This window comes from Pongo abelii, chromosome 6 (assembly GCF_028885655.2).
Source record: "Pongo abelii isolate AG06213 chromosome 6, NHGRI_mPonAbe1-v2.0_pri, whole genome shotgun sequence".
Classification (NCBI taxonomy): domain Eukaryota; kingdom Metazoa; phylum Chordata; class Mammalia; order Primates; family Hominidae; genus Pongo; species Pongo abelii.
In genome coordinates, this window is record NC_071991.2 from 85,898,436 (window position 1) to 85,920,497 (window position 22,062).

Consider the following 22,062-nt stretch of genomic DNA (forward strand, 5'->3'; position numbering starts at 1 on the left):
GCTTTTCTTTCTGGGGAGACAAACCATATACAAAGGAATATTCTAAAACACAATAAGACACCTGATTCATCGTCTTCAATCCTAGCCGCTAAATTAAGTAACAGTAAGCCAGAACTTAAAGAAAAACCCACTGCACCCTAACAATCACAGTTTGAAAGATGATTATTGTTCTCAACTACCACCTGTGGAAACTGAGAAACGAAGTTTTCAGACACCTACTCAAAGTCGCCCAGCTAGTAAGACAAAGACCTGAAACCACAGAAATCTCAATTCTTCTGACTTCATGTGATCTCTGCTGCATCCTACTTGAAAATGATGTGAGAAATGCTGCCCGATGTCACATGTATGTGCATCTCTCAACCAACAATCTGGATGTGTTTTCTCTTCAAGTCCACTAAGGTAGTGGAATCACTTCCTCTACCATGTACACTTGTACATGTACATGTACCATGTACACTTCTATGTACAATTGATCTTCACTTTTTGTGGATTCCACATTTGCAAATTTGCCTACTCACTAAAATGTATTCATAGCTCCCAAATCAATACTCACTGTACTTTCATGGCCACTCTTGGACATGCGCAGAGCCACAGAAATTTGAATGGCCTGATGTGCATGTTCCCAGTTGAGGTCTAAGATGGCAATACTCTGTCTTCATTTTAGCTCTTATAGGGGGAAATTCAGCCAGATATCGGGCAAAATTCACGCCCAATATTTCATGTACGTTCTTTTCTATTTTCCCTAAGTGTCGGCTGGTCTGAGAAATAAAGGGATAGAGTAAAAAAGAGAGAAATTTTAAAGCTGGGTGTCCAGGGAAGACATCACATGTCGGCAGGTTCCGTGATGCCCCCCAAGCCTCAAAACCAGCAAGTTTTTATTAGGGATTTTCAAAAGGGGAGGGAGTGTACGAATAGGGTGTGGGTCACAGAGATCACATGCTTCACAAGGTAGTAAAATATCACAAGGCAAATGGAGGCAGGGCGAGATCACAGGACCACAGAACCCGGGCAAAATTAAAATTGCTAATGAAGTTTTGGGCACCATTGTCATTGATAACATCTTATCAGGAGACAGCGTTTGAGAGCAGACAACCAGTCTGACCAAAATTTATTAGGTGGGAATTTCCTGGTCCTAATAAGCCTGGGAGCGCTATGGGAGACTGGGGCTTATTTCATCTCTACAGCTTCGACCATAAAAGACGGCCACCCCCGAAGTGGCCATTTTAGAGGCCCACCCTCAGGGGCGCATTCTCTTTCTCAGGGATGTTCCTTGTGGAGAAAAAGAATTCAGCGATATTTCTCCCATTTGCTTTTGAAAGAAGAGAAATATGGCTCTGTTCCGCCTGGCTCACCGGCAGTCAGAATTTAAGATTATCTCTCTTGTTCCCTGAAGATTGCTGTTATCCTGTTCTTTTTTCAAGGTGCCCAGATTTTATGTTATTCAAACACACGTGCTCTACAAACAATTTGTGCAGTTAACACAATCATCACAGGGTCCTGAGGGGACATACATCCTCCTCAGCTTATGAAGATGGCAGGATTAAGAGATTAAAGACAGGCATAGGAAATCACAAGGGTATTGATTGGGGAAGTGATAAGTGTCCATGAAATCTTCACAATTTATGTTCAGAGACTGCAGTAAAGACAGGCATAAGAAATTATAAAAGTATTAATTTGGGGAACTAATACATGTCCATGAAATCTTCACAATTTATGTTCTTCTGCCGTGGCTTCAGCTGGTCCCTCCATTTGGGGGTTCCTGACTTCCCACAACAAGCTCTCATACCAAAAACAGTTGCCACATTTTTCATGTTTTTGTACTTTTTGTTGGTGATTTTGTTTAAAATGGCCCCCAAGCGCAGTTTGGAAGTGCCGTCTTAGTGTTCTCAAGCAGGAGAAGACTGTGATGTGCCTCATTAGGGGAAATGTGTGTATTACATAAGCTTCTTGTAGGCATGAGTTATAGTGCTATTGGTTATGAGTTCAATAATAATGACTCAAGAATATACATTAAATAAAGTGTCTTTAAACAGAAACACTCATAAAACAAGATTATGTACTGGCCAACTGATGAAAATGTTGTGACCAAAGATTGTGACTTAACCCTGTATCTCCTCTAAGAACAATGGTTCAGTGCTCACTTATTCAGTATGCATGGCTACTTTACAGAAAATAACTACAATGAATAACAAGAATAGGCTGTATCTAGACACAGTGTCATGGGCATTGGTTTTGAGGTACATCATCTCAACCCTGTGTAATGTCAGGGCCTGTCTCAGCTCCCTATCCTCTCCCCACAATAGGGACTACTTCAGCCCATCAAGGTAGTACTAACAGTTTGGTTTGGGTTTGGTAAATTGGTGCTCCAATATCACTCTACCTTTAGAAGTAATAAACAAGAAAGTAAGTTTCTCTGACCGCAGCTATTTGGGGGCTGGAATAGACCTGCTACTTTGACAGTGGGAACAGTGGAAACATCCTTTGCTCCAGGCTATCAGAAAGGGCATCAGGTATTTTAAATTGTGTATTTTACTTACATTAATATCTTCTTAAAAGAATTGGGAAAATTCATTGACTTCCTTGTTTCTGGTATGGAATCATGAAAAACAACTACCTTACAAGAAGTAGCTAACATTTAAGAGGATTGTTAATTTTCTCAGTCTCTACTTTGGCTGCAACAGCAATAAGAAGCCATGAGAATCCTGGCAAAAGCGATAGCCGTGGCAATGTAAGTCCACAGCTTCCTGTAAGATGTGAAAGAGAGAGCTGCTTTTCTAAAGAAAACATATTTTTCTTGTTTTTATGACCAGCACTAACATCAACTGGGATCCAATATACAGACTTGGCTTTTATGAATAATTGCGGTGAAGCCAGGTGTGCTGTTCTAGACACTTTACCTGCATTCCTTCACAACAGTGTCTAATCCTCACAATAACACCAAGAGGTAGATGGCATTGTCCTCATTGCAGATGAAAATCTGAAGTTCAGAGGATAATTTTCCCATTGTGTAGTAAGAGGAAGCTTAGATGGAATTCCAAGCCTGCCTACCTCCAAAGCTGGTGTGTTGCCTTCCGCAGAGCACCCTCACACAGGATGAGCTACGTAATTTGTGGAGCCCACTGAAATATGAAAATGCAGGATCCCTTGTTCAAAAATTAAGAATTTCAAGACACCCACCACAGAATATTAAAACAAGAGCAGCGCCCTTCTGAGTGCCTGGTTCTCTGTGACTGCACAGGCCTCATGGCCATGAAGCCGACCCTGCCCTCATGTCACCATACCAGCCAAAAGCACAGATCCTGCAGGAGTTGGGGCAGTATGCAGGGGAATGCTTCTATTTGTCCTTGGTGTGATCTCTGTCTATGCCACAGTGGAAACATTGCTAATTTCTCTTGGCAGTCTGAGTGCCTTTGCCTCTAACAAAGATTTCAGAGGCATCCGTGGAAACAAAACAAATACATAAACATAGAAAGACAGGCTGCCAGTCTCTTGATACGTGACTGACAATGACAGGCATTTTAAGTAAAAGATCGGGACAAGACAATTTTCTTTTTTGCCATTTTTTCTTTCTGAAACATCTTTAAAATTTTAATTAAATTTTAATTAAATTTCTTTAAATTTCTTTAACACTGATATGCTTTTGTTCTGTGAATAAATTGATTTTTTGTTCATCATTCTTTCACAATATCACTCCTAAGGGCACAGAATTTCATTTGGAGCTGAACTAGGTAATTCTCATTTGCCACAAGGTGTTGGGACTTCCTTAATTCCTCCTCTGTTCCCTGCCAAAGCTAGCTTAAGTCCATGGCATTGTGGGGGGAATCTTAACAGTCTCTCCTTATTTCACTAGCATTTTATGGCTTTCTCAACCTTAGTGCCTGACAAGTTGTACAGGCTGAGAGGGGAGAGAAGCAGTCTGAAAACAGTAGAAGGGCAAGTCATCCATTCCTTCACTTCGGTCACATTTTCTTCCATGAATCTCTTTTATTCCCAACCAAGGAGCTCAACGTCCTTAGGCTGCTTACCTTGAAAAGTCTAAAGCCATCAGATTCAGCCAAATGTTGGGAAAACGATCAGATTAAATTCACTATACTGAAATGTCAGTACAATTCAGCTTCCTTCTCCCAACCCTTATCTCACAACCACTGCTACAGGCTTTTGTCTTGCTATTTATTATTATTTTAATTGACATATAATTTTACATATTTATGGAGTACAGTGTGATATTTTGAACATGTGTACAATGTGTCATGATCAAATAAGGGCAATTAGCATACACATCACTTCAAACATTTATAATTTCTTTGGGTTGGGAAGATTCAAAATCCTCTCTTCACTATTCGAAAATATACAATAAAATTATTGTTAACTCTGGTTACCCTGCAGTGCTATAGCGGGAGGAATAAGCTGTAGTGTTCTACTGCTACTAGAGGGAGGATTTACTGCCTAATGTCTTGGAATCAGCTATTTCCTCTCCCACCTGAGAAACTATCAGTTGTATCTTCTTAAAAGGGTTGGCCCTTGATACAATTGGCTAGTTGGATAAAAACTAACAGATGATGTATTTTTTATAGGATTGGTTTATTTGCTCCTGCTAACCATATGACAACATAACTACTATGTGTATCAGATTTATTTGATTGCAAATGTGTTTATCTTCTATTCCAAACCTCATGTATGACCACTGTTCAGTTTATTGCGTTGGTAACAACAGCAGCCATTCATACCTAACCAAAATTAGGAAGAACTCTGCTCCCAATCTAAGCTCAGATCTTCCTTCTCCCTACCTTCAGATTAAGTTGTTTCACCACATTATAGCAATAGTCAGCACCTTCCAAGGGAATCTGAGATCATGAGAAAGAGCTTTTCTGATATGGAGCAAGGAAAGCTCACAATACTTATAGCACAAATACTCCTCAGGATTGATCCCCTGCAACTGCTCTATGCTCTTTGCATTAGTTATCCACTGCTGCAAAACAAACCCCCCCAAAAATTGAGCAGCTTGAAACAACAATAAGCATTGTTTCATCCAATTTGTGTGGGTCAAGAAAGTGGTAGGGCTTCGCTGAGTGATGCTGGTTTTCAGTCTCCCACTCTGGTTGCATTCAAGACACTGGCCAGGGTTGCAGTCATTTAAAGGTTTGGTTGGGGTTAGGGGGATTCACTTCCAAAATGGCTCTCTTACATGGGTGGCAAATTGGTACAGATTGTTGGCAGAAGGCCTCAGCTCTTCCTGTGTTAATCCTACAGCTGTATGTGTCCTCACAACATTGTGGCTGGCTTATCCCAGAGTAAGTGATCCAAGACAGAACGAAACAGAAGCTATGTCTTTTATGACTTATAACCTCAGAAGTCACACACCATAATTTCTGCAAAATCCTACTGGTAACACAGCCTGCTCAATGGGAGAAGAAAATACACAGGGTATGAATATCAGGGAGCAAGATCACTGGGTCCATCTTGGAGGCTAGCTACCACATTCATCATGCCACTTTTTCTATAATAATGAATAATAGAGGAAACAGATATTCTTTGAATAATACAGGAAACAGATATTCCTTGAATAAGGACTGTGAACAATTTAGTCACAGAAAAGGGATATTCCCCGTTATTTATTATTAAATTCACTTTTTTTTTACACGTTTGTCTTGTGAGATATTGTGTCAATAATCACCAACAGTCTTATCATCTCTGGGCACAGTGAAAAAATTCTTCTAGACAACTCATGTCTTTGTGCTTAAACTGTTCTAAGATGTAGCTGCCAAATTGTATTTTAAGTATGGGAGAAACTAGGTATCAGTTGCATTTTTTTTTTTTCTTTTTTGAGATGGAGTCTCGCTCTGTCACTCAGGCTGGAGTACAACGGCACGATCTCGGCTCACTGCAACCTCTGCCTCCCGGGTTCAGGCGATTCTCCTGTCCTCTGCCTCCTGAGTAGCTGGGACTACAGGCACATGCCATCACACCCGGTTAATTTTTATATTTTTAGTAGAGACGGGGTTTTGCCACGTTGGCCAGGCTGGTCTCGAACTCCTGACCTCAGGTGATCCACCTGCCTCACTCAGCCTCCCAAAGTGCTAGGATTACAGGCATGAGCCACCATGCCCAGCCTCAGTTGCATTTTATTAGGATCATTCTGCAGCCTTGTGTATAGATAAATTTGTGGTAGGGTAGGAGAGCAATATTGGAGACAGACCTGTTAAGAGGCTATTTCAGATAGCCCCTTTATCACAGATAACATTTTACAACTCTCAGCATTGCTATGATTTTTCATTTCCTCATTAGCTAACCTGAATCTCAGCAAACGTGTCTTGCCTAAGCAGCGGTGTGCCAGTAAATGTTTACCAATCAGCTCTCAGGAAAAGGCAAAGCAAAGCCCTAACTTGCAGCATTTAACAATTTCTAGAGCATAAGTACTTTCATCCTGGCCAATTCCAAGCAACCAATATGATGTCACAGGTTGGGGGGTTGGGAGGAGATGTACACACTGGTTCTTATGGGCCAGTACCACTTGGCTCCAGCACTCCACTGCTACCTTTGAGCTCTTAAAGCAGAAGCAGCCAGAGAAGCAGGTTAGCAGTTCTGGAACACAAGGGACCAGCTGAGTCTCGGCCCTCATCCACATGGCCAGCAAAGGTGAAGATGGGCTCACCCCAGAGAAGGGCTACCAGGGCCTGGGGTTTCCCTGCAGCAGCCTCCTGGTGTTAAACTGCCACCTGGATCTTCCACACCACAAGATTATCTTTTGAAAGTGAGGTCAAGAAAGGGGGCATGGAGAAAAAGACAAAAGTTACTTAAAAATTTAAGTGAGTTATCTAGATTTATTTACTAGATTCACTTTCAACAATTTGAGAGTGAACCTTGGGAACAAGGCCACTAGGTATTATACAATGTAAAGTATCAATAATGTCTTTTCTCTTAATGAGAAGCTGTGCCTTTTTTTCTATAAAGCAAAATCCTGGAGATATGACCATATATTCCATCTTTCTAAAGAGGATTTTGGTTAAGAAGACCACCCCAAAATCATGATTACTAGACTTTTGCTAAGAGGTCCAGTCACACTGGGTTTTTCATATAAAATAAGAAAAAGGTTCTTTCCTTTTCTTCTCATCAACCATCTCGCTATCTTCCCCAAATTTTGCTGAATACAATTTTCTATAGAACAGCCTGAAAAGTTGGCATATTTTGAAACAAAATACAACAAACCAACTCAAATCTCCCTTTAATAGCAGACTTGGATATGAACACTAGGCAGGATATAGATGTGCTTTTTCTCCCCAAGTCCTACAGTCCTGCAGTGAGGTTCAAATGGCTCTCTTGCATGCTATGGCACTGACATAGAAGCTGGCTGGGCTGGAGGGGTAATAAGCCACCCAGCAGGTACAGGGGGAATGAACCTCTCCTGGAAAGGGTCCTCTAGTATGTGTGGGGTAACGTGAGTACGCTTTCAGATTGAAGACACTGCTAACCAACAGAAATGGAACAGCTAATTAAGTTACCATCCAGTCCTGTGTTTCTGTGACTTTGATTTACAACTCTTCTGCAGGGACTTTTTAGTTTTTCAGGACAGAAGATCTGACACAAATTCTTTTAAAATCTCTCCTAAAAGAGTTTATTTCATAAAATATTTTGGAGATAGGACTACATTTTTATGCATTTTTATAAAAATGAAGAGATACGAGATCAGGACAGAGAAGGAAACAAAAAGCAAAAATGGGACCAATGAGCTGCATGTTTCAAGATTAGACTCAGGCAATACCTCAGAAATATTGTGGCCTTCTCCTTGCATCATATCAGAAAGTGCGTGATGTTGCTTTTTCTTATTATTGGCGACAGACTTGATCACTCAGCTAAGGTTGCCAAGTTTATCCACCATAAAGTTATTTTCCTCTCTGAAATTAATAAGCCATTTTGTACTTTGAGACTAAGCAAATATCCTGCCTCTCATAAAAAATTCAACTAGTTTTAACCCCATTGATGTTTTTCTCATTTTTCTCTCTACTTTTTATTTGGTATTTTACTGTAAGAAAGAGCTTTTCTTTCTTCCCCTATTTATATCAGCATGGACATATGGATTTGTATTTTATTCAATGAGTTCTAACCCATTACTATCATTTATTTTGATGTTCAAATTGTCCCAGATTTGGCCAATGGGAGCACCTGCAATCTGGCGCCTGTGAAATTTGATAAGCTCCCATGATTCTTTGAGCATTTCCTCACTTTTTGGCAGAGTAAGATGTGCTGGGCCTTGGATAAAACTGGTTGTGTCTGATGGTTCTAAGTAACATGTATTTCTCACTTCTGGTTGGTAAGCCAGTCTCTTGTGAACCTGGTTAGCCTGAATGGTTTCTCTACCATTTATTCACCCTCAGTGAACCTGCACAACAGTCCAGAACAGACTGTTGTTCTTTAGTGTAACCCAGTTTGAAGTAGCTTCTGATTTCCAGTGCAACATATGGCTCAGCTATCTAACCTATCAGAGCCACAGGTTTCAGTGAGAAGTGTATGTAAGAACTGCCCCAACACAGGTGTAATCCAAAACTATACATTCATCACAGGTTTCAGAAATGTTGAGGTGACATGCCTGTCAGGACCACTTCTGGTAACCTCGAGCTTCGAAGAGTATGGAAAGTTCCCTTTACTTAACTATTTGAGAACTGAACTCCCAGTCTCTAAGATCACAAGCTGAGAAAACTCCATTGATGAGGTAAATCTGGCCTACAACTTGTCTCTTTGAGGACTGTTTAAAAAAAAAAAAAGAAAAGGAGAAAAAAAAAAGCCCAGTGAACTGTTAGGACCACAGGACCACTTGGACTACTCTTAGAAATGGATAGAGCGTCTTGGCACTTGTGGAATAAAAGTTCCATGTTTTCCAATTCCTTTCTAGTTCCTTTTTCTGAGACAAAGTCTCTGTCACCCAGGCTGGAATGCAGTGGCATGATCTCAGCTCAATGCAACCTTCACCTTCCATGTTCAAGCAATTCTCGTGCCTCAGCCACTCGAGTAGCTGGGATTACAGGTGCACACCACGCCTGGCTAATTTTTTGTATTTTTAGTAGAGACAGGGTTTCACCACGTTGGCCAGGATGATCTCAAGTGCCTGACCTCAAGCGATCCGCCTGCCTTGGCCTCCCAAAGTGCTGGGATTACAGGCGTGAGCCACTGCACCCAGCCTTCCAGTTCATACGTTTTAGAGCTTTAAATGGAACTGTCTTTTTCAATTTACATATATCTGAGAAACATTTCTCAAAATATTTCACCTTAAAACACTGAGGAAAAAAACAGAAGCAACATATATCTGAGAAACATTTCTCAAAATATTTCACCTTAAAACACTGAGGAAAAAAACAGAAGCAGAAACTTGTAAAAATACATCTTTTAATAAACATTAAGAAGTACAGTGCACTTTTATTGAGGTTTTACATTGTAGTTTACAGCAAATATACTATCCATTGTAGTGTATATGTACAAGTAAAGTAAACTTAGGTTTGTTTTCTCTCCCACGGCTGGATAAACCAAATCTGATACATCCACGTTTAAGGTTGTTTTCCAAGTTGGTTTCCATAAAAGGCCTTTAACAATAATAGGCTTTTAACAACAAAAAGGTATCCCTCCCATCACAATGAGAGCTTGATGAGGGCTCAAAAGTGACTTCAAAAACTGTAAATAATTATTTTCCTTTGATGGCTTTAAAAATAGCTACTGATAGCAAATCAGAAACACTAAAGAAAAAAGACAATAAGGAAACAGCTGTTTGTCTAGTGAATCCATAATAAATACCAATTTGAGGCTATAGATTACAAAGCCAAAAGATTCTTATAGGAAAGTTAATGTTTATATTTACAATCCCATGGACTAAAAAACTGTCTAATATGTTAAAGACTGAGTCTACCTTTATTTAACATTGTTTATACACAAAGACCCAAGGGATGGTAGAATTCTTGATCCTTCTGGACAAAAGCATAGTGAGAGGGGACTGAAATTAACAAAAAGGGAAAAAATTAATATTAATCTCAAAATTCTACCCATCGTTGTCTTAAAATGATCAAGACTCAGCTACATCTGAGAAAAACGAAAAGGATCAGAAGTGAAAGAAATCAGAAGCCAGTAATTAAAAAAATCATAACCTTGTGTGCTTTCTACTGACGGCATTTAAAAATTTATACAACTAGATTTATTTGCTCTATATATAAACTAGTGTTGGAATTAGGGGAAAAAGTACCAAATACATCTACACAAATACTAGAATCATATTCAGAATTGCAAAAAGGCATAATAATCTGTTTACCATATAACTAGCTGTTTGTAAAATCTGCAATGGTTAATAAAAAATCCTTATGAATATAGTACTAATATGTAGCAAATTACACCAATTAAATAAGCAGCTCAAATTCATAAGGCTAACGACCCAATATCCCTGAATTTCTAAGTGTTCATCTCAGTTTTAACATGGTTTCATCTAATTGTTACCTCATCAGAAGAGACATTTTTAATAACTCCTCCATCCTTAATACATCATCATACTTTCAGAAGTGGAGAGGGAACAATTTCCCTACCACTTTTGCCCATTCTCATAAATCAGTGTTATTACAAAATCTAGGCTAGCACAGGTGCCTTAAGGATACAATGGACTGAAGTAAACAGAATTTCAAGGTCCAGGATATTGTTGGTGTTGTACAATTTGTCTGTCTGACAGAAACTTGTGTCTCTGGTTGAAATATTCCTGGATCAATGATTAAGAAGTTAAGGCCAACTGACAATGAAGTCAGATTATTCCCCAACTGTCAGGTAACATTTTGATCTTCTCTATTAAAATGTCTTACTGGATGGGACCAGATCTCATACTTTTCATGTATCCTCTATAGCACCTACTAAAGTGTTAGTTAGGCAAAAATATATGCTCAAGGAAATAATCAGTGATGGGGGCGAGAAATGCATCAAGGGTGAATGAATCAAGGTTATGGTAAAGCCATACCTTACTTCACCCATAACTCAAAAGGCAGTCACCAGAGTAAATCTCTAGTGTAGTCACTGAAGAACAGACTTCTTGTCCCCTACTAAATTATGTCTGAAAGAGAACAAACCATTATGGCCCTTTTATTTATTTCTCTTAGCCACTAAGAGATTGCATATGGGCACGAGTACTGCTTGATGGATGATATCTCCAAAAAAGAGTTTTCTGCCTCAGAGGAAACACTAACCTGTCATAAAGCACATTCTAACCCCAATAATACAATTTATGGAATCATTAATGTTAAAAATTATTACATGTTATTCATAAGTAGGTGATATTTAGAATGGTAGTCTTATTCTAACATCATTTAAAATACATTTTACTTTTAAACACTGGCATGAGGTAGAAGAAAGTCACAAAAGAAAGTAATCTTCAACATACTGACACCTATTCATACAATTAGCCCCAAGAGAAGAGTTACAGCCTTAAGCTAGATTATTGACTACTATTAAAATATTACCCTTACCTGAAATAAATTTCTTATATTTGAAACTGCCTTTTCTTTGCAGTTAAAGGTATTATAGAAAAAGAAAAATACACACTGAAATATTCATGAAGATGGTATACAACAGCTTCTGCTAACCATCATTCTTTAACATGTTGCTCTAAATTACCTCAATTGTGATGCAGGCCTCTTCCACTTAAATAATTAATTAGATATCAATATGAAGGCTAAAATTCCTTCCAGTATAAGAAGCAAAATTAAAAAAATTCACATTTAATATAATGTACTTCTCATAAAAACTAGCAGCACTTCATTCTACTAGGACATACAAATTTGGCTTCATTGATTGGTCAAAAACAAAGGAAAATGTATGTAGGTCCAAAAGAGCTCTTTGCACAAGGGGAATGTGAGGCTACAAGAAGTTTTCTTTAACAATTAACTATTTCCCCATTAAGTGGTGTGTGAAACTACTGGAATGTCAATTTCAATGGCAGAGAGGCGAGAGCGTGCTGAATAGGGCTGTGAGTAAGTATGCATACTGGGTGGATGGGAGTACAATGGTTGCCAGAAAGGAGAAGGCAAAGATTTGCATGTACAATACCAAATAAACAGTATAAGGGAAGTCATAAACAGGCCCCCAGCACTAGCAATAGTGACATACACTGCATAGTCAAATGAAAAGACTGGCTCAAACTTCTTGTTCAGATGGATGTTATAAAAGATGACCCAGATAGATGGCGAGAGGCTCACAGTACCTGCCAGGAAAAACAGCAGCCCAGCCACCAGGTGGCAACCTGCACTATTGACCAGACACTTGGCCAGTTTGATGTTGGGCACTGAGGACCTGAAGGCAGTGTTGCACATTCCAATCAGGCACAGCAGCAGGGCACCCATGGCGATCAGCATGCTGAGAGGTAGGGCAAACTGGAGGACACGCAGGTCCAGCTGGTCAACTGATGAGTACCAAGTAGTGTCGTACATCAGGCAGTCACTGCTCCCGTCATACCGGGCACATTTCACCCACAGGCCTGTGTAAACAGTCAGGTTCTTCTCGTTTCTGTTGAATGTGATCAATCGTAATTTTCTCCAGTTGGGAAGCAGAGTCCCTGCAAAGAGGCCTGCTACTGAGGCGATTCCACACAGGAAGGAAAGGACTGTGGCTGCGTGGACATCCCGACAGCCCATGGCAGGCAAGCTTGTGGAGTGCTGTCAGTCAGACTAGGGGGTGACACACAAGAGGACAAATCGTGAGGGGACAATAGCAGAACACAGCAGGAAGGGTGGTGCCAACTGGCAACATATTTAATGATGAAATGTCAATGCAAAGAGGGAAAGTCTCTCCCTTGTTTCCTCTCTGTACAGTACAAATGTATATACATGCAGGTGTGTGTGACCTCAGAGCACAGGTGCACACACACTTGGTTATTACTGACTGGGTCATAGAGCAACTAAAATCTTTAGCCATCAGTATTTGTATTCACAATTAAAAAAACAACCAAGATAATGTTGAAGTCTCTTACAATCACACCTTCAATCTTCTTGTTTGTCAATAATCGTTCTTTCAACACATATACATCAAGCACTCTGTATGTGTCAGGCACTCACACAGCAAGGGCCCACTCATCGATCATCAGTTAGCTACAAACACCACAAATTCAGCCTCAAATGCTCATGCAGCAGGGTTGAAGGTGGCTCATAAAAAGCAAAGGTGTAGGGAAAGAAGCAGTACAGGACAGGGGAATGGTTGAGAGTCAACTCTTAGCAAGGCTGCTTGAATTCTAATCCCCATCTCCTCACTTACTAGCTCACTGACCTTGGGCCAGATTCAGAACTTCCCTGTGCCTCGTTTTCTTCATCTGTGAAATGGAAAAAATAACAGTGCCAACCTTGCAGGGTTGTTCTATGGGTTCAATGAGATAATATAATGTCGAGTGCTTAAAACATGTCTAGAACACAATAAATGCTATGCCAAGTGTTAACTACTTCTTAGCATTCAGTGATCCAGCTCAGTGCTTGGCACATCAGAGGAGTTCAAAGAACATTCATTGAATGAATGTTAAATAAGAAAAAACAAACTGATCTCATTCCTATGTACTAGGCACACTAGGAAATTATAAAAAGTAAATGAGCTCATCTCCAATGAGTCAGTCAAATGAAAAGATGAGAACAATGGTCCCTGAAATTATTCTGCTTAATTACTTCCTTGTTGATTCAAGATGACCCAATTACTTCCTTGTTGATTCAAGATGTAGATTTTCAGGGAAATCTACAGCACTTGTTGGTTATTACTACTACTGTTCATATAAGATGAATGCAAACATTTTTCAAGTAATGACAACCTACTTCTATTAATGCTTATTATAAGAAAAACAGTCGCCAGGACTTTCATTCCAAATTAAAAGGCCATGTTCTTTTTCTGTATATGGCAAACTATAAAAAGCTTGCATCTTATTCAGCTTTAATTTCCTCAAGGGTCTGATATTCACTCTCAAAGCAGGACTCAAATGTATTTTCTCTGCCTTCTATAATGCCTACTATGAGGCAATAGAGCAGACTACTTCAGTAAGATTTACTTTTTTTGTTCAGAGCATGATGAAGGGGCAAGGTTGAGAATAATTTTTATTTCTGAATACAGTTCCATCATCCTTTGCAGAATCAAATATCTGCTGGGATGGTGAAGTTGTGTTTCCAAGCTTTCAGGATCAGAAAGACAATTATGACCAAAATGCTAGGAAGCTGGCTTAGAATGTGATTCTCGCATGAATTCCAGTGGGAGGGCACAATGTTCTTTAGAAAACAATGTTATTTGTATATTTAATCTAGTCATATAATATAGGAATAATTTTTTCTTTTTTCTTTTTTTGAAACCAGTCTTACTCTGTTGCCCAGGCTAGAGTGCAGTGACACAATCATGGCTCACTGCAGCCTTGGCCTTCCAGGCTCAAGCGATCCTCCCACCTCAGCCTCCTGAGTAGCTGGGACCATAGGCACACATCACTATGTTCAGCTAATTTTTGTATTTTTTGTAGAGACGGGGTTTTGTCATGTTGCCTAGGCTGGTCTCGAACTCCTGGGCTCAAGCAATCCACCAGTGTCAGCCTCCCAAAGTACTGAGATTACAGGTGTGAACCAGCCCTCCTCCTTCCACCCCCCCAATTCTTATTCCCTTTCTTTTTTTCTTTCTTTTAGAGACCTGGTTTCACTATGTTGGCCAGGCTGGTCTCAAACTCCTGGCCTCAAGCAATCTTCCTGCCTTGGCCTCCAAAAGTGCTGAAATTACAAGCTGGGATTATAGTCATGAGCAACTGCGCCCAGCCAGAATAATTTTACTAATCGAAAAAATGCCTATGTGTACATACATATATTCAAATATACACATATAGCATATATAAATGCACAATATAAAAACCAGAGTTTAAGCACAAGTAACCATTTTTAAAGCCCTCAAGTTAAACATTAGTTTAGTTCTAAGTTTTTCCATTAGTATTAGTTTACTATTTATTATGTTACCTTCTGTCAGTATTATCAGAAGTAGCAATTGCTTAAGAAAATTTTATGAAAGGGAGAGACGAATTACAGTATTTTTTTCAAGCAAACTGGGAAAAAGTTGTCTTGCTTAATTGCGGCAACCAAACACCTCAGTACAGCAATAGAAACTGGTACAGATTTGAGAATGTTGCACTGGAAAAAGCTACTAGAGATGCAAAGCTCTAGGATATAGCTCTCTGGTGGTCTTTGCTTATTCACTTGTCTATCTCCCCCATACAACTTGTGTGCCTAGCACACAAGTGATTCTAGGATTATTTGAATAAACGAGTATTGGGCTCTGTACAAAGACCCCAGTAACTCACAAAGGTGGGCCACTGGTAATGAAGAACTGTACAAGGAAGGAAGTAGCTATTACTAAGAAGCAATCATTCATTCAGCAAGTACTTACATCGTGCTGAGTGTCTAGCATATGCAAAACACTCTGTTAGGCCCTGGAAAGACACCAAGACCACTGAGACCTGGACCTTGCTCCCAGTGTGTTTACAGAGACTTGTGGAAAGAAACGGCTGTTTTATGTGAACTCAAAGTGCTGGTGGTGAATCAACTGTATAATTACTACATAGCAAGTGATTACTGTTAGGTGTTAAGCAAAGTGAATAAGGTACCTGTTCATAAAAATTTATCAGCCAGGAGTTAAAGACTGAGAAATGAAGGAGAATAAGGATTTGATTAAAGTTGTGAAGACATAGGAAAAAGGTTCTCTCTGTTTCTTTCAAGCTTCAGAAGTCTTCAGATAACCCACTCAAAGTCCTAATGCAATCACAATTCCTTCTTGCTTTCAGAAGTAGTATACTGGCTGGGCGAATTGGCTCATGCCTGTAATCCCAGCACTTTGGGAGGCCAAGGCGGGTAGATCACTTGAGGTCAGGAGTTTCAGACCAGCCTGGTCAACATGGTGAAACCCCATCTGTACTAAAAATACAAAAACTAGCCAGGCATGGTGGCACGTGCCTGTAATCCCAGCTACTCAAGAGGCTGAGGCAGGAGAATCGCTTGAACCCAGGAGGTGGAGGCTGCAGTGAGCCAGATCACACCACTGCACTCCATACTGGGCGACAGAGCACGAGACTCTGTCTCAAAACAAACAGGAACAAAAAACAAAAGTAGTATAGAAATAATTGGAATTTCAATGTACTTGAGATTTCTCTAATCAAACTGCCCTGTAACACTGATTCCTGAAATGTAAATGGAGTGAGAAACAAGATCAGGATGTATAACTCTATTATTAATAAATTCCAGGCCAGGTGCTGTGGCTCATGCCTGTAATCCCAGCACTTGGGGAGGCTGCAGTGGGAGAACAGCTTGAGCCCAGGAGTTTGAGACCAGCTTGGGCAACATAGCGAGACCCCATCTCTACAAAAAAACTTAATTATTAAGAAAAATAAATAAATTCCTATAATTCTTAGCCTATAGACTATCAAATGACATTAATGAAGAGAGGTGGGACAATATATATTTCAGTATTAAGTGCTTTTAACTATATTCTGCATCAAATCAATACAAATATTATATTGGTTCTCTGAAATTGCCTTTGATGAAGCATTCTTAGCTCAGATCTCAGGGATGGACAAAGGCCTACCTATACAGAGTCAACAAGGATACCACAGCACTTTTTCAGAAGGGAAGTACTATTAACCTTAATTCTTAAGCTAAATTTTGGCTTGATACTGGAATTAACGTCTAGCTTCTTTTGGCTACTTCACTTTGTATGCCCTGTTCTTAATTTCAAATGCCTATGATTTGATAAGTCATATATCCCACCAGAGAGATAAAGTAATTTCTTGTAAGACAGGGTCTTACTCTATCACCCAAGCTGGAGTGCAGGGCTTGATCACAGCTCACTAGATTTCAGTAAGCTGAGATCCTGGGCTCAAGTAATCCTCCTGCCTCAGCCTCCTGAGTAGCTGGGATTACAGGTGCATGCCACCATGCTGGGCTAATTTTTAAGTTTTCTGTAGAGATGGGGTCTTGCTATGTTGCCCAGGCTGGTCTTGAACTCTTGGGCTCAAGCAATCCCCCCACCTCCGCCTTTCAAAGGGCTGGGATTACAAAAGTAAGCCACCGTGCCTGAAGTAAAATTTTATAGGATAGTTTGGGGAAAGAATATGTTTGATGTTTTAAAACAAAGATAATGCTGACTTCCCGACTAGGATTTGTTCATACTTGCAAGGGTAAAAAGACCTCTACTCTTGTGCTGTGTCAGTTAGTTTTAATCCACAATAATTTTTTTCAAATGTAAACCTCATCCGCCATTCCATTTCTTACCATTCAATAAGTTCCCATTTCCCATAGAATAAAGTCTCTAAAGTTTCAACTCCTCCCCATAGCTTACACCACCTGATTCCTACCAAATTCTCAACCTTCTTATGTGCCACTCTCCCACACTACACACTACAGTCTATGCAGCCACACCACGTTTTTTAACTTCCCAAATTTTCCACTTTCTAATTTGGTTAAGGGCCTTCCCTCATGGTCTTTCTCCTAGAGCTTTCTTAATTCCAACCTATTCTTTGCTTGGCTAATATTTACTCATTCTTCTAGTGTCCAGGGAGGCTCGTCCTAAACCTCCCCCCACCCCTGGTTATATGCTGTGGTAGCACTTTTGCACTTTTTCTTCTGTAGCAGTGATCATTCTTACAACTCCTTGTTCAGTGTTGTTTTCTTTCCCATCAGACTGTGAATTCCAGGACAGAGATCCCTTTGTTTTGTTCACTGTGTCTTATACTGGCACATAAAAGGCACTCAATTATTTGCTGAATGAATGAACAAACAAATGGAGGTTCTGTATAACTCTGGTCAGAATACAGACAGAAATTTAGTCTCAGTTCCATTCACTTCCTTTGGGAGAATTCACACCACCCTGCGTTCTGATACACCCAGACTGCTTCTAGACTGTGCCCCTGTTTTCTCCTTTTTGGTCAAAAGACTTCCATTTTACAAAACAACATTCATTTTCTTCCCCCAGAAACCTGTGATAGCAAAGACAAGGCCATCCTTAGGTACCTACATGCAGACTATGCTTCTAGAAATACATATCTAGGTTAAGCAACACTGTCTAACTTCAACAATGGTTTGAAAGTCAATTATTCCTGGCACAGTGTGGTGGCTCATGCCTGTAATCCCAGCACTTTAGGAGGCCGAGGCGGGTGGATCACGAGGTCAGGAGTTCGAGACCAGCCTGGCCAATATGGTGAAACCCCGAGACTCCATTTCAAAAACAAAAAGTCCATTGTTCCGGTATTGATTTTTCTGTTTTCAACTTAACAGGCATGTCATGAATTAGACATACTTCTCTTAAGAGTGGTTAATATATCAAATTAATATTTATTAAAGCTAAACAATATATACGTTTTTTAATGGAGGAAAAAAAACATCTTTTTGCCATGTGAAAATCCCTAATTAGGGACTGTGGAAAACGTGCAAGGCTAAGAACACTTTAACAAATCTGACAAGCAGTCATGAGTACTAGCTGGATGAGAGCTTTGAGCTAGGTCTTATATACACATAAGTGGTTTGTTGTTTCCATCTAGGAGGCTGCTTGGTATTGTTGTCCAGGAGACCAAAGACCTGAATACCATTCATAACCTATCATTTACAAATTGGACAAGTCACTTATGTCCTCTGAACCTCCAATTTTTCATCTGTAAAGTGTCCCACAAAGTAGTAAAATCATGAATAGCAAAGTCCTTTGTAAACCAGAATACGGTCAGAAATGTAAGTCAGTAATGATTATTAGCAGGCTTATTTACTTTTTTCAACTAGAAACATACTTTTTTTCTGGACCCTCAGCAAATGACCACAGATGGTTATAGTCATATAACAAGAAGGACAGAACATTCTCTTTGGAGATACTGACCAAATCAAATATAGACTCTATTTCAAATAACCACTTCACATTTGTCATTTGACTCTCTGTTCCACCGTGACTCAGAAAAGTAGATAAAATTTGGTACACAATTAAATGTTATCAAAGACATAATTACAAATAAAAATATTTTCAAATTATATATTTTCTACGGTTTTGAATAGAATTTAAAGAAGGCTGGAGCAGGAACAGTGGCTAAGAGCTTTAGGAAGTCACAGATCCAATAGACCCTGTACTATTTTTTCCAGGCACAATTCTGAGTTATAGTTGTAAGAGAGTTACAAGAGTACATATGTCTAATAGCAGCTAGCTTCTATTTTTTTGAGACAGGGTCTCGCTTTCTCACCCAGGCTGGAGTGCAGTGGTGCAATCATGGCTCACTGCAGCCTCGACCTCCCAGGCTCAAGCAATCCTCCCACCTCAGCTTCCAGAGTAGCTGGGACTATAGGCATGTATCACCACAACTGGCTAATTTTTAAAAATTTTCTCATACAGACAGGATCTCGCTATGTTGCCCAGGATGGTCTCAAACTCGTGGGCTCAAGGGATTCTTCCACCTCAGTCTCTCAAAGCGCTAGGGTTACAGGGCTGAGCCACCATGCCCAGCCCTAACTTAATTCTTGATGGTAACATTGAGAGTTCCTTCTACCTATAATTTGGGTTTTCTTAGAAACTGTAAGTCATCAGTCATTGCACTCACAAGAGAGGTCTGTCCTATACCTCTATTTTGTTGAACAAGAGAAAAAAAAAAGGGTCATTGTTGGCAGATGTGGTAGCAGGAGGGAGGGAAATAAGATATAATTGAAGGACGTACTTACCCTTTGAGGTACCTGACAGTTCCAAAACAGCTTTATTCAGCTTAGAAGAAACACATGCAGATCTGAATACAGAGTAGCAATAATCTGAGCCTAAAGAAATAGGAAAAATACTCCAAATTAACATAGTACTTCTCTAAAAACCCTGTTTGAATTCCCATGGATTAGAAGAAATGATTAGTAATCACCTAAAATCAATGAAATGTTATACTAAAAAGGGCAGACAGTCAGTTTTTCAAAAAGGCAGTTTAGCAGGGGCGCAGTGGCTTACACCGGTAATCCCGACACTTTGGGAAGCTGAGGCGGGATGATCACTTGAGCTGGAGTTCAAGACCAGCCTGGCCAACATGGCAAAACCCCATCTCCCCTAAAAATACGAAAATTAGCCGGGCATGGTGGCTTATGCCTATAGTCCCAGCCACTTGGGAGGTTAAGGCACAAGAACCGCTTGAACCTGGGAGGCGGAGGTTACGGTGAGCCGAGATTGCACCACTGCACTCCAGCGTTGGTGACAGAGGAAGACTCTGGCTCAAAATAATAATAATAATAATAATAATTAGCCAGGTGTGATGGTGCACACGTGTTGTCCCAGTTTCTTGGTAGGCTGACATGGAAGGATCACTTGAGCCCAGGAGTTTGAGGACACAGTGAGTCATGATCACGCCACTGCACTCCAGCCTGGATGACATAGCAATGATCTGTCTCAAATAACAAAAAAATAAAAAGGCTGTTTATTCCTTAATTCATGCATTATATGTGAGAAATATATATAGAAAAATACGTAGAAATAGAAGAAAAAAATTAACTCATCTTGTGACTTGAGAATATAGGAGAAATGAGGATGAAAAACACTTTGCTGTCTTGGGAATATACGATTGATATTTAATGAATGTTTTAGATCATTTTCATGACTACGGTGAAAGGATAAGGAAGGTGGTGAAAGACTGTGCAGTTGTCTTGGAAGTAAAAGAAATTTTCTTTTACATTTTTAAAAAAGGACACTGACAAGACCAGACAAAGTTGATCTGAATTCTGCATCCTGAAATTTGCAACCAGAATGCTTAAAAAAAAATAGTTCCACCAATGGCTCAACCTGCCATTTAAAGATGCTTCTATATATCGACTTTAAACATTAGCCACTTCCTCTTCAAATACCATTTACCTCAAACAGGTAGGATGAGAATGGAAACTCATTATTATGTGCGCCTGACAGTTTCCTGGATTGAGGCGTTCATCACTAGCCCTATTATGATCACTATGTAGAATGCTCTCTGCAACTGGCTGCTCAGAGATTTCAGTCAAGTCCCCCCCAACCCCTCCCCCGCCCCAAATGTGTTTCTTGGGTTGGTATCAATCATAATTGCTCACTCCAAAGTCAGAGGAAATCATTTTACAATTAATAACGCACAATAGAATCCTTGGGCAATCATTTTAAGTGAGGTCACCAAGTCTGACCTTTCCCTAACGCGGCTATGGGCCCCTTACAAGGCCGGGTGCACAGAACTTACAAGAAAGCAAACCAAGCTTCCAGGGCAATCCGCACCCCCCTCCGCCCCGCTCCGCCCCCCTCCGCCTCCCTCCGCCTCCTCTCCTCCTCCCTCTTTTCGAAGAGCCCTGTGCGTGGTAGACCCAGACCTGGCAGAAGGAAAAAAACGCCCTACTAGTTAGAGCCAATGGAGAGAGACCGCAACAGTGACTGTTAACGCTCTCAGAGCTAGCCCATCCCTGCAACACTCAGTGGGTTTGAACCGCAAGCAGGTCATCATTACACAACCAGCATCAGCCGGTTATTCAAAAATAGCAGCTTGGGCTCCCCCACAAACCCGCGCCAGCAAAGCTCCCAGCCCTTGGCGGCTCCGGCAACACACCTCGACATTTCCATACTCCTGTATACAAAATAATTTTTTAAAGCCTTACCAAATACCTACTCAATTTTCACATCCACAGATGTGGTCAGCGTTTCCCAACGCTCCTGATTCCCCTGGATTTAGCTATTTTACATAAAATCCTCAGTTACTTATGCAAAAGACCCAGAAATCGGAACATCTTGACCACACCTACCTGCTTCTCACACGCAGGGCATTTTACTCGCCCACACTGAGGAGCCTCTTGGAGCGTCTCCCTCTCAGCGTCCCAGGAAGTGCGTTCCCAGCGAAGTACACCGGAGGCTTCTGGGAGCGGAGTCAGGTTCTCCCGTGGCCCTGAACGGCAATGCCCTGGATGGCTGGGACTACAATTCCCAGAATCCACTGGGCCGCCAGCCGCAGGCAACATCCTGCGACCACCTCCTGCCCTTCCCTTTCTCTGCCTCCACCTCCCCGAATTTCTCTTGCACCTTATGTTCCGTCTAGAATTGGGTTATCGGTTAAAGAAA

The 22,062-nt window shown here is 40.4% G+C and overlaps 1 protein-coding gene across 2 annotated transcripts; it reads right to left on the bottom strand.

The window, feature by feature from the left end:
- Positions 1-9,361: 9,361 nt before the first annotated feature.
- CLDN12 (claudin 12) lies at positions 9,362-21,860 on the bottom strand. Of its 2 annotated transcripts, XM_054559084.2 has the most exons (4): positions 21,750-21,860; positions 19,692-19,781; positions 13,273-13,315; positions 9,362-12,677 (listed from the first exon to the last, which is right to left on the bottom strand). In XM_054559084.2, exon 4 carries the CDS (start codon positions 12,642-12,644, stop codon positions 11,910-11,912), a length of 735 nt encoding a protein of 244 aa, XP_054415059.1. In that variant the 5' UTR covers positions 12,645-12,677; positions 13,273-13,315; positions 19,692-19,781; positions 21,750-21,860; the 3' UTR covers positions 9,362-11,909.
- Between the last annotated feature and the right edge of the window lie 202 nt (positions 21,861-22,062).

Excerpts from the sequence above, each read along its gene's own strand:
- CLDN12 (XM_054559084.2), bottom strand. The coding sequence starts at position 12,644 with ATGGGCTGTCGGGATGTCCACGCAGCCACAGTCCTTTCCTTCCTGTGT.